Raw genomic sequence first — 12,704 nt, 5'->3', positions numbered from 1 at the left:
TTACTTTAGTTTTGATCAATAAATGCAGCCTTGGTGAGCATAAGAGAGGCATATGACTTTTTTTGACATCGTTCAGTTATTTTGTATTTGTTTCACAGATTACGGATCTCAAGACTGCTATGATATACCCCGTCCCTTCCCCCCAGACAAAAGTTGTTCGTTTGATTTTAATGAAAGCTTCAACAACTATTTTGTAAGTTTTCTTACTTATTAAATTGTATATTTATTTATTCTAAAATGCTATGTCCCATCTTTCAAGAGTCTCAATTATCCCTGACAGTTTCTTCCCTGTTCTTTGATGCATGCAGAAGAATAAAGGCATGTTGCCAGTAGGAGGTGTTTCCACTGAGGAGATGGATGAGAACTATGTGCCCATGAGCGTCCACTCTTCGTCACATCACCGCTCCGGCAGCCTATCAGAGCCCATTCAGGAGCCCAACTACGTGCCCATGACACCAGGCACAGTGGAGTTTTCCTCTCTCGGAAAACAGGTGCCCCCTCCAGCCCACATGGGCTTCCGCTCCAGCCCCAAGACCCCGCCACGCAGACCGATGCACATAACTGAATGCCAACCGCCACCTGTAGACCGCAACCTCAAACCTGACCGTAAAGGTGAGCCCTGAGGTTTGTTTCTTTTGTGGTGGGTGCTATAAGTGTGTGAATGTGTATGGTGCTTGCATCTCTTCAGCACAGCGACTCTCATTAACACATTTCTCAATAACAGGTGCCGGCCCATGCTTATGCAACATCTCGTCCGCATGAAACGCTTCTGAAACTAACGTTGATCGAGTTCTCGGACTGCTCGTCGTTATACGGTCATAACTCACATTGCAGATCTTTCAACTTGCTTTGCGAACTAGTCTGCACTGCTGTTTCAGTGGCCTTTGCCTTTTAATCGTTAGCATGTGACCTCACAAATGAAAGAAGCTATTGTCCACAGACTCTGAGCCTTGGGTATGAGGGAGCCTGTCTGCGCTGTTAGCCTGGAGCGGTCACCTCTGTCCCCATTGTGCCTTAGTGAAAGACCTCTTTGATGGCCAGACCTGCAAGGGGAATTTCAATCTGGTCTGAGAGAAAAAGGGGACGTGCTTGAAAGTTGCACAAGCAGCCCCGAAACATCAGCAGACAGCTGGGACAGCACTGTTGATCCTAACATTAATGGCAGCAGCTCTCTGCGCTCATTCGTGTTACTGTTTCTGAGCGCTGACTAATGCAAGAGGCAGCAACTTGCATGCAGAGATGCACCGCACGGCCATAACTATGCTTAAACCAAGTATAATTAACAGTTATTTCAGAGACACCTTTGACTAGCAGGTGCATAATATCAAATACCAAAACCCGAGAAATGTAATTAGATATGCTCGTAAACTACCATGAAAATACATTTACCAAATAAATAGCTGATGCGTATGAAAAAGGTCTGGTGACGTTGCCTCAAGTCATGTGACTAAATAATTAGCGCAGATGATTAGCTAATATTACCTGACGATCTGTCACTCAGACATAAGGCATCTGCCATCGATCAGTAGCAAACCTGAAGCGTGCTCTAAACCTTCAAGACATTTAATACATTTAAAGGTGCAGTGTGATTTTTCAAAATTGTGGTTAAACACTCTTGATAATTGAAATCAACCCAAACAAACACCCCCCTCCCTTCATTGCTCCGCCCAAAATGCACGAACACGCAATGCAAGAGTGTGTTCAGCAGCACACACTCAAAACCAATGTTACACGCGTACGGAGCAGAAACAACGCAGCCTCGGCGTCCATTTTCAGGCCTTCCCGCTTAAGTCTCTCCAGCGCTGGAAAGCTTGTCTAACGGAGGTTCTAAAGCTCTTGCCTGATCATAACCCTTAATTTTCCAGTAATATTCCTTTGAGTCTTTATCTTTTGTAATGTCTTTCTCTCTCAGCCATCTCTCTTTTCTTCAAATCTCCCTCTTGCTCACTCTCTCTCCTCCCCCATCATGAGTGGACACGCCCCCTACTGCTGATTGGCTACAAGCTTGTTGTGGTGCTCGGTCCAATGCACTTGCAACAGTTGTTCAAAAATTGAACAATTGCCCCAAATGCCATTTCTTTACTCATGACCTTTTTATTCTTTTGAATGGATGGAAAGTTGCATCATTTGCAATTTCTTTCCATTATATTCATTTAAAAAAAAAAAAAAAAAAAATGCGTAAATTAAATTCCAACTATGCATGGAAACATCGCTACTACAACATAATGCCAATGGCTTTAAATTGAAATTTTCAACAAGCACATACTGGTATGATGTTAGGTTGTCCACACACATTTGGCCAAGTAGTGTATGTACTGTAGAGTAATGAATAGGTCTTCTTTAAAATCAGTTTTCAAATTTTCTTTAAACATGGGCCAAGCACAATTTTCACTGTTCTCTCATCCTTCTCAAATGTACAGTGTGTTGTAAAAGGAGTCCTTTCTGCTGCTCTTCAGGCCACAGCTTATTATGTTTGTTGTGTATTTGCAAGCTTTTGCTGAACATTGTGTGATTCAAATGGCTTTGGTGGCATTTCATAGGCAGTTGTTGGCTACTTTGTGTCTTAGCGTGTTTGTCTTGCTCATCATCCTTTTTAGTGGCTACTCTATATTAGCTTTCGGGCTAAATTCAAATTTTAGTATCTGTTCTGTCTGGTTTCTATCTCTCCCTTTATCTAACTTTTTACCTGAACATTCACATCTTGGAAATAAATTCTTCTTTTGTTTTTGGTCTGTTTAATTGTGGCCCTCATCACTGTTGACTTGTGGTGTTTTCTTGTGGCATCTACATGCGTACAGCAGAAAAAAAAATGTTGGTTTAATTTTTGTAATATTGACATTACTGAACCCTTCTGTCTGTCTGAGCCACATGCTGGCGTGTCGCCGGTTGGTGTGAATGCTTTACTCACCCACGTGTGTCTGTTTAACCCTGTGCATGTCTCGCCCAAGTCCGTCTTTGTGGGAAAGCCTTGTTCATCGCATGTCTTATATGCATGAAGAGTTGTTGCCATGGCAGCAGCCCAACACATATTTGTGCGGAAAAAGAGATGAGGCCAGGTGATGGAGGTGGCTGTGTGATTGTGCTAAATTGCATGGGTGTGAAGTTTAGAAGACAACACAAGACCGATTTCTCTAAAGAAGACATGTAACAAAGAAGTTTTCTCTCACCAATTCAGGTCAGAGCCCTAAAATAAACAGAGCAGTCGGTCTTGAGCGAACCGACTCCCAAACCATAGGTGAATTCTCAAGACGGCGTAAGGGTACGTACCTCGACAGAATGCTACTTTCATTGTCTGCGGTGTATTTTTTTTTTTTAAGGTTCCAGCAAGCTCTAATTGTGAACAACACAATGTATAATAGAAGAAATCTAATAAATCTATTTATAAACTGAGAATATGGCTACCGTCACACAGCAATGGTTATCTCTCTTGTAGGTAGCTGTTAATATTATATATGTGTGTGTGTGTGTGTGTGTGTGTGTGTTCACATGACACCTGCTATTGAATCTAAATCATATCTAAACATAATACAATAATTTGTTTTAGTTGTTTTGTATTTTAAGTTATGAAGTTTATAATTTAGACTTTATATATACATATATACATATATACATACATGCATACATGCATACAGTCAAAATTTAGAATTTTAATTTCAGCCATTTATTGGTTTTTGGCCATAACATGAAAATAATTATATTGGTGACTCCTTAGTACTAAATACAGTTCTGTTTACACACAATTTGGTTATGAGAGTGAGAAATGCATTTTATACCCAAAGTGACACATTTTAAGGACATATAATCACATATTTTACCAAATATTTACTTTAGCCACTGTTATTCACACCTTTATAGAATAAAAGCACTTGACAGGTTATACTTTAATACAGAGAGAGACCATATTCAAGCTTCTTGTGCTACTGTAAGCTGTTGTATGATCAGAACAATTTGACACAATTCATTGTAAAAATGGCTTCCAATCCCAAAGACTAACTGTGTGAACATAGTCTATCATACAAACACGCATAGCTTCACTACCTGCAGTGTGTGAAGGAACTTCAATTTCATAGTTACTACTGTTGTCTATCCGTTGCATTGGTCTGTTGTGTGCACAGATTCCGGTCCATCTGAAGGCTTTTGGATTTGTTTCTTAAATGGTTGGTCAGCTGGTTATTAAGCAAATGAATTTGTGATATGTGAGTTGAGGTTTCTAGGTTCTGGTTGAGTGATGCTTGTTGTGTCTGGGAGGGAAGCTATCGCAGGTAAAACTAACTGATTAATGTTTGACACTCAATCATCAGAGTCTCTACAAACACCTTTCACTTTCAAACCGCTCATAAACATCATAAACACTTAACCAACACATTTGCAGAAGCATTTTTGAGTCATTTTGACAAGAGCTGGCAGTGGGCGGATGAATCCTATCATGACTAATCGTCTGAAGAGCGATTCAGGTGTCTGGTTAGAATCTTGGGAGCTTCCTGATGCTGCTTTATTTAATGGCATCAGGATATATCTGCCATCAGGGTTTCCAAAGATACACTACTGTTCAAAAGTTTGGGGTTTCTAAGTCTGTTATGCTCAAGATACAGTAAAAACAGTAACATTATGACATATTATTATAATTCTGATAACAATTTTCTATTTAAATATATTTTAAAATATAATTTAGTCCTGTGATGGTAAAGCTGAATTTTCAGCATCATTGCTCCAGTCTTCAGTGTCACATGATCACATGATTCTAATATGATGATTTGGTGCTAAAGTAACATTTCTTATTATTATTAATGTTGAAAACAGTTGTACTGCTGAATATTTGTACTGAGGATTATTTAATGAAAATAAAGTTCAAAAGAACAGCATTTAGAAATCTTTTCTTTCACTTGTGATCAATTTAATGCATCCTTGCTGAATAAAATCAATAATATCTTGACAAAATTGCCCACCCCAAACTTTTGAATGGTAGTGTAACTGCCATCAGGGTGTCCAAAGATACTTTTTTTTAATTAATTGTGTTATTAATATGTGTTAAATAATTTTTAAATAGTAGCGATAAGCATTGGAGGTGAAAGTCTCAAATGCATTGAAGGAAACACTGGTGATTATCTATTTGGACAGTTTTGAACCCCCAAGTTAAGGAGGCTCTGAAGTAAATATGCAGTGCCACATGTTAAATAAAATGCCATCAGAGCAGTGCAAAGAAAAGTAAAGAAAAATACTCTGTGCACCTTTAGATTGAAAAAAATAAAAATAATTAATACATTTTGTGATGCATGTCTTGTCATCACAATTCCATATATTAGTAAAATATTGTACTGTGGTACAATAATACAACAGTTGTCCCATATAGATGAATCACCATCTAGTGTTTTAGAGTAATTTTTTTTTTTATTTATTTATTTTTTTTTTTTTACAAAATTCCTCAAGCCACATTATGTGCCCAAAAAGTTCACTTAGGGCCTTGAGATGCATACCAGTCTGTGCTCTCTTCCCTCACACACTGGCACCAGCTGGTGTGCGTTTCAGCCAACTACAGCTACTCCTCAGTTGCCAGATTGGGCGCTTCTCAGCTCAGCAAAGTGTCGGGCCAGCTGTGATGATAACTGAATCAGATGCTTCTTATATGAGAGCAAAAAAAATAAAGCAAAAAATGCAGAAAAGAGGATGTGTATGATTATCACTCGTTTTACCCTTTATTTAGCTGTGGCCTTGCTTTTCCCTCAGGTGTGATTTCAGTTCTAATGACTAATGATCCGTATTTTATTTAATTGTGTTCTTAAGGAAAAAATGGAGTGAAACAAACTTATCCCACTGAGGAAAGGGTACTTATTTACTTCTCACTCCCATGATGTACTACATAACAGATATCACCTTCTACTGGCTAAACACCTACCATTAGCTGCATGTGGAATTCCTCACATTAATTTTTAATTTTTATATAATTTGTATATATTATAATTAAGCATTATTTATTTTGTAAATGAATATTTATTATTCAGGTTTTTTTTATTTTTATTATTCTTTCAAACAACCTGAACCCTCATAAATTACACGCAAATTTGTTTGTAAATATTTGTTAAAGTAACTTGTCCCATTGAATTCATTGCAACAATTTATGTTTGATTGTTTCTTTGAAGAATGTACACACAGATTTGTTCTGCTTGTTTAACTCTTTCCCCGCCAGCGTTGCCTGCCGCCACCAGAATTTGATCATTTTTACAAAACTTTCATGGCCCTCAGAATATTTTATGTATGAATATTTGAACATGAAATCTATCAAAAGATACAAAGAAATACAATTATTTGTATTAATTATTATTATTATTTTTTTATCAACACTTGAATCTGGGTAAGTTTAATAAAAAAAAGCAACATTTTGAACAAAAAGCTGAGAAAATCACATCTGTCAAATACTACAGCATGTGTTTAAGCAATGCTTCTACCGCCTGTTTCTGCTTCTTTTTCGTCTGTGTTTTGATCTGTAGATTCTGTACTTTCAGAAGATGCAATATAGCGCCCCCTAACGGATAACATTGAAAACGTGGATTGCCGTAAAATTCCATCAATGGCGGGGAAGCACTGTCTCATAAATGACGGAAAATTCCGTCAATGACGGGGAAAGAGTTTTTGTCATTTATTCATTATTTTTTTATATATTTAGTTTCTATTATTATGTTTACAATATTGGGCCGAACCTTTGGTTGGTATTATGTCATCTGAACATTTTTCAGAATTAAACTGGTGTTTTTCTTGCAGTTAAGCCGGCCCCTTTGGAGATCAAGCCTTTACCTGAGTGGGAAGAGTATACGGCACCGGTCCGTTCCCCCGTGACCAGATCCTTCACGAGGGAGTAAGTGTTGGGCATGTTTCCTCTGAAACAGATCAGCAATTAAGCATGGTTCTGCATGGCCTCCACGCAACAGACACCACAGGCTAAATAACTAATCATTCATGCATTCCTGTAGTCTTGTCCTAACATGCCATTATAGTAATATAGTAGTGATGATAGTAAAACGCCACCATTGTAAGTTATTTTACTGTCATCGCAACCTAGCACCACATAATGGTTGAAGTGGTAATGATGACAGTCCAATGATGCCATGAATTGTGTTCCTGAATTATTTATTGAGTTAATACATTGATGTAAGTGCCACGTGGCTCATGTATCTGGAAGGCTGTTGAAAGTGCGTGTGTGGATTTTTGTGATTGCCAGTGTGTTTTGTGTTCCACAATATCAGCTAAAGAGGTCCAGCTCAGAACATGCATTAATCCAGACAGCCAGAGTTTGTGTTGCTGTTCTTTGTCTGTGGGTGTGTGTGTGTGTGTGAGAGTGAGCGAGCGGCAGTGTAAATGTTGTCTTGCTGCTCAGCCCCTCTAGGTGTACCACGGCCCCCAGACCGTCCTCGGGGCATAGCACTGCCTCCAGCAGCGACTCCGACGACTGTGATGAGAATTATGTTACCATGCAACACGCTAATATGTCTTCAGATGAACCAGTATGTAAAAAAAAAAAAAAAAAAACACCACAGCAACTTTTCCACAAAAATATACATTTGTCAGAATTGGAATATATTCAGTGTGTGTATATATGTATATAAAAACTAAAACTTTAGAAGTAAAGTTTGGGGTCGGTATGTTTTTGAAAGAAGTCTCTTTTCACAAAGATGCTCACCAAGGCTGCATTTATTTGATTAAAGATACAGTAAAAACAGCAAAATTGTAAAATATTATTATTACTAATATTAATACTGTTTTCTGTTTTAATGTATTTGAAAGAATTAAAAGAGCCGTTTCATGATGCATGATATTAGTATCGGTATCGTGCCCAATACTGCGCTCGTGTACTCGTACTTGTTCTAGGGCTGCACGATTAAAAAAAAAAGCCAGAGGGCGCTCTCACGCAGACACGCCAAATATGCCCCGCCACAGAAGTAAGACAACACATGTCATTCCAGGAAATCCCTATGGGCATCATAGCATCACTGTAGCTGAATAAACAGAATATTAAAATGCTTTGATTGATTTATTAAATGTTGTCTTTTGTTGGACAAGAGGTTCATAAATGCTTCTCATGTTTGGAAAGATGTTTGACGTGTGTTGCTTTTTCAATTGTACATTATAAGCGACTCAAACTCGCAGTGCTTTCAGATGGAGCAGCATTTATTACAGATCACAGAGCCGTACGTCACTGACAAGCTGCGCTTTAAAAATAATCGCAGCCTTTGCGATTTCATAATCGCATCAGTTAAGCGCGATTTCCATGTTAATTGTGATTAATCGTGCAGCCCTAACTTGTACTCATTAAAATGCTCCGATACCAACAATCAATACCACACAGTGTGTACAGTACAGTGCTTGCGACAAAGAAACACTGACAACAGAGCAAACAGAGAGCAGAATGGATATATCAAAGGATGATGTCTATGAAGTAAATGTATCAAATTAATAGAATGATAAACAAATTCAATATTTCCACCCTATATAGCTGCTGTCCGCGAGCTGATAAGCGAAAGGTGGAGTTGATTGAGCGCTCAGCGACATAGCAAGTCGAGCGCACATCCCTTTTTCACTGACATTGCTGGAAAGTTTGTGGTTCGGTCAGATATGGCAATAGCAAAGAAAGTAAAAATGAGGAGCATATTACTAACGTTATCTAACGGTAAAGAGAGGGAGAGGGCTAGCACTTTTGTTGAATGCTCTTGAGTGTTGATCATTCACTCAGCACACATGCATTATTTTATTAAAACTAAATCGTATGTGTAAGTAAAGACATGAACTGTTACGTGATTTGTGTATAATGAGTGGCTCCCTACATTTACATTAAGGCGGTATAGTAATTGCATGACGTTTTCAAGAGGTTTTCTGTGCGCAAACATCCGAAGCACGGACCCAGAATGCTGCCTCTCAGACAGCACGCGAATATCCTATTAAATAGAGTTCTCTTTCATGTCGTCTTGTGCTTTAACGGACAAATTCACACAAAATTGTCAAAATGCCCGTATAGTCGGTCATGTCTAAAGTAAACTTAAACAGTTAAAAGAAAACGCGTGTGTAACAGTATTTTGGATATAAGCAGCTCTTAAAGTGACAGCAGCCTAATAAATCTACTGCTGTCTTTGTCCTCAATGTTAATCTAACAAAAGACAGAGAAAATCACTCGCTGCTCTTGACTGGTTGAGCCCTGTTGGAGCAGCTCAAAATATTGTGCCATTTATTTAAAAATAAAATATGATAGAGCAACAATATGAACAGTGAAAGTAACAGTGGTTCCTAGAATACATTCTAACAGGCATAATTAGGCATGAAAATAACTGTTAATATCTATAAATATCTATTTTGGCTAAGCCAATGCAATGAAAACACAGGTATCGGTATCAGCAAGTACTAAAAATAAAAGTATCGTATCAGACTCGTTCTGGAAAAAGTGGTATCGGTGCATCCCATATTGTTCAACTGGTCAAAAGTTAAAAAGAACAGCTTTTTTTATTTTTTATATATAGATTTGACTGTGTCTTTTGATCCGTTTAATGTAAAAAAAAAAAAAGTTTTACTGACCCCAAACTTTTAAACGGGTAAGTAAAATTGATTTGAAAATATGATAGCAACATTAAATGATTCTTAGAATTCTTAGTTTTCTTCAATTTTTTTTTCATCATTTGATTTTGAAATAAACATTGTCATTGATTCTATATATTTTTTTTACATTTACATTACATTTTTACACTCTATATATATATATATACACAATCTATTCAGTGTTGTTGTTTTTCATTATTAGGGACAAAGGCTAGATTGAGAATTAAAGTTCCCAGAAATCTTAAAGGGGTCATGAATTGAAGAATCAAATGTTCCCTGATCTTTTGACAAATAAGAGGTCTTTGTACTATAAAAAATATCCTGTAAGTTTCAGAACTCAAAACTTTGTTAGTCCAAAAACAGCTTTTATTTAAAAAAAAAAAAAGCCTGACAAAACGACCCGCTTCAAATTGCCTGAGTATGACGTCATAGTGCGATCAACGCCTACTTCTACATCATTGCCTCTTTAGCCCCGCCCACCGATTTGTGCATGTAGTAGAGGGTGAGTAAAGGTCCTTGCACACTGAGTCCAAAATTTTCGCATGCGTTTTTTCATATTCGTGATTCGGTGGCTCTGAATTGTGCGAAAGTTTCAGAGGCAAAATGATGAACAATGACTATATGAACGATTTTGTGTATTCATAATTCGTTTACACAAAACACCATAAGATATCCTGTCAATTATAGCTGTGATAACTTCAAGTATTTCAACTTTGTCAAAACCAAGACTACATGTAATACACATAAATGTTTCACAGTTGGCAAATATTTCAACTGAAAACGAGAAACACTTTTCTGGAGCATCTTTGTTTAAACGCTATGGAATAAATATAAATAAAGATGATTAATTTCCATGCTGTTGCAGACTGGAGTATCCTTGATATTTGAGGTGTAGGCTCGTTGTCTTCTGATTCGGGATCAGACTCTGGCTCAAACTTGTCTGGCTAAATTTCACTGGTTGCCATTTTTCAACTACAGAGGTTTTCAAAACAATTCCACGTGTAATGGTGGGGACGTTGAAAATTATTTTAATATGCAAAATTGTTACCCAATCGTAGCAGTGGGCATTTGTGTCTTGAATGTGGCACGCCTATCAAAACCGAGTGTTTAAAAGAAAGGGTCAAAAACAGGATAGAAAATAGCCTGTTAATTCTAAATTATGTTGTTTATGTAAAAGGTCTTGCTAACATAAGTGGACCTCAAAGAACATAACATAAAAATAAAAAAGTTCATGACCCCTTTAATTGGTGGGTGATATTTTGTGATCTGTGAACTGGATAGAAGGACCCCTCGCTGCTTTTTCTACCTTTTCTTTTCTTTTCTTTTCCCTCCAGGTTTTCTGCTATTTTTGTTGTCTTTCTTCTATTTCTTTTTTGTTTCCTTGGTTTCACCTGAAGGGGCATCTTTGCTGTTCCACTTTCGTGTTTATTAATGTGATTCTTATTTCTATTAATGGACCATTTTCTTGATATGGAGCTTTTTGTGCATGGCTTGTTTTGTTTGCTAACATGCTAACATGTTAGCATGTTAGCTGTAAAATAACAAGCAAACAGCTTACAGCTGTGATGTTGATAACACTGCACAGTGTGGCTTTTGATGCACTGGATTCAGCTGCCAAATACTTGGGAAAATATTTTCTCTGCCTCTTTTTCTGTCTCTCATTTTCTACATTCTGTTCCTTGCATTCTTTTGTGCATCCTTTTGTCTGGCTCACCTGTGTTTTGCATTTTTCATTTCTAGTTCCTCTGCTTGCCTTTGCTGTTTGTTTCCTGTTTACTCTTTGATTTTTTTTTTCTGCTCCTCCTCTCCTCCTTGTTCCTCCGTTCTGTAGAGAGGAGTCCTTCTACTGTACAGTTCCCATCACTCCTATAAAGAGAGAAGTGTCAGGTCTAGACAAGCTGGATGAGGTGAGCAGGGTTGCAAAAGTAGACTGAACGTAGTGTATGACCTGACAAGTTTTCTTCTTTTTTTTCTTTTTCTATTGGGTATACAATCGTTCATTTCAACATGAGTGAAACCTAATTTGAGTGTAGATGAATTTTAAATACAGTACATGTCCAGTCCATTTTTTTTTAGCTCAAAGATGATAATCTTTCTAATCAATATTTTGTTATTGTTTTTTATCAATTATATACAGTATGCATTATATTAGCAATGCAGTGTTGTTCCCCCTGACAGTCACTTGATGATTTGGTTTGTATTGAGTTAGTAAATAATGCAGAGTGAAATAATGTTTCATATATTTTGAAGAACATGCATGGAAAAACCACATCATGCAATACACACCTTTTACATTTATGACTCGCACCATGGAAATGTAAGGAAATCATTTTGGAAACGACACTTTTAGAGGTCGGATTGTCATCTGCAGTGGTGGTTTTTCAGCAGAATCCTGTAGAACTAATGGGGCATTATTTTGAATGACTTAGATGGATCATTAATGAATTATGAAGCTCTCAGATCAATTTGAAACAGTTTAGAAAGACCTATTTTTCTCTGCATATTTTGATATGAAGGTAAGCAACTCAGTACCGATTTAATCATCAGAATGAGTGTTGGGTGAATGACCACATGTAGATAGTTAGATTAGAAATGTAAAAAAATCTGACTGTTCACTTACATCACCTAGTAGCATTGTCGTAGATTAATTTACCAATAGTATAAATCTTTTAATAACTAATTCTGATGACCTTTTTGACCATTGACTCGGGTAAACGTTTCATGTTCAACCTTTTTTGTAATAATTTTATTTTTATTTTTGATATCTCAGAACATGAAGTTAGGAGCACCAATGAATGCTGATGGAGGTGGTAGTCCCATGGTGAAGCCCAAAGGAGACAAGCAGGTGGAGTACCTGGACCTCGACTTGGACCCTGGGAAATCAACTCCTCCTCGGAAGGTAAGACATGACAAATCATTTCTCACAACTAGACAAACTTTAAAATAAGTTATTATGGATGGATGTGTTTGTGTGAGGTTTTAATCACCAGGAGTCAGACTACCTCATGCTTTTACTGTCTATAGCTGACAAGCTTAACAATGGGGGGCATAATATATGTTGACACCAGTGCTATTATCCCCAGGCTCTATGATTATACACCTTTTTTTTATCATTATATAGCAGGAAT

The 12,704-nt window shown here is 37.3% G+C and overlaps 1 protein-coding gene across 9 annotated transcripts in view; it reads left to right on the top strand.

Annotated features, from left to right (window-relative positions):
• gab1 (GRB2-associated binding protein 1) overlaps positions 1–12,704 on the top strand; it is a 92,036-nt gene that overhangs the window by 76,915 nt on the left and 2,417 nt on the right. For 8 of the 9 annotated variants that reach the window (XM_084099020.1, XM_084099019.1, XM_084099025.1 and 5 more), the window contains 6 exons: positions 99–193; positions 309–612; positions 3,176–3,259; positions 6,757–6,850; positions 7,370–7,496; positions 12,347–12,475. In XM_084099020.1, coding sequence (XP_083955146.1) covers positions 99–193; positions 309–612; positions 3,176–3,259; positions 6,757–6,850; positions 7,370–7,496; positions 12,347–12,475 — 833 coding nt within the window. Of the gene's footprint in view, positions 1–98; positions 194–308; positions 613–3,175; positions 3,260–6,756; positions 6,851–7,369; positions 7,497–11,407; positions 11,484–12,346; positions 12,476–12,704 lie in introns of all 9 variants that reach the window. The other variant, XM_084099021.1, reaches the window with a different exon arrangement.

This window comes from Abramis brama, assembly GCF_963993115.1.
Source record: "Abramis brama genome assembly, chromosome: 2".
Taxonomy (NCBI): Eukaryota; Metazoa; Chordata; class Actinopteri; order Cypriniformes; family Leuciscidae; genus Abramis; species Abramis brama.
This window is presented reverse-complemented; position numbering and strand designations above follow the sequence as displayed.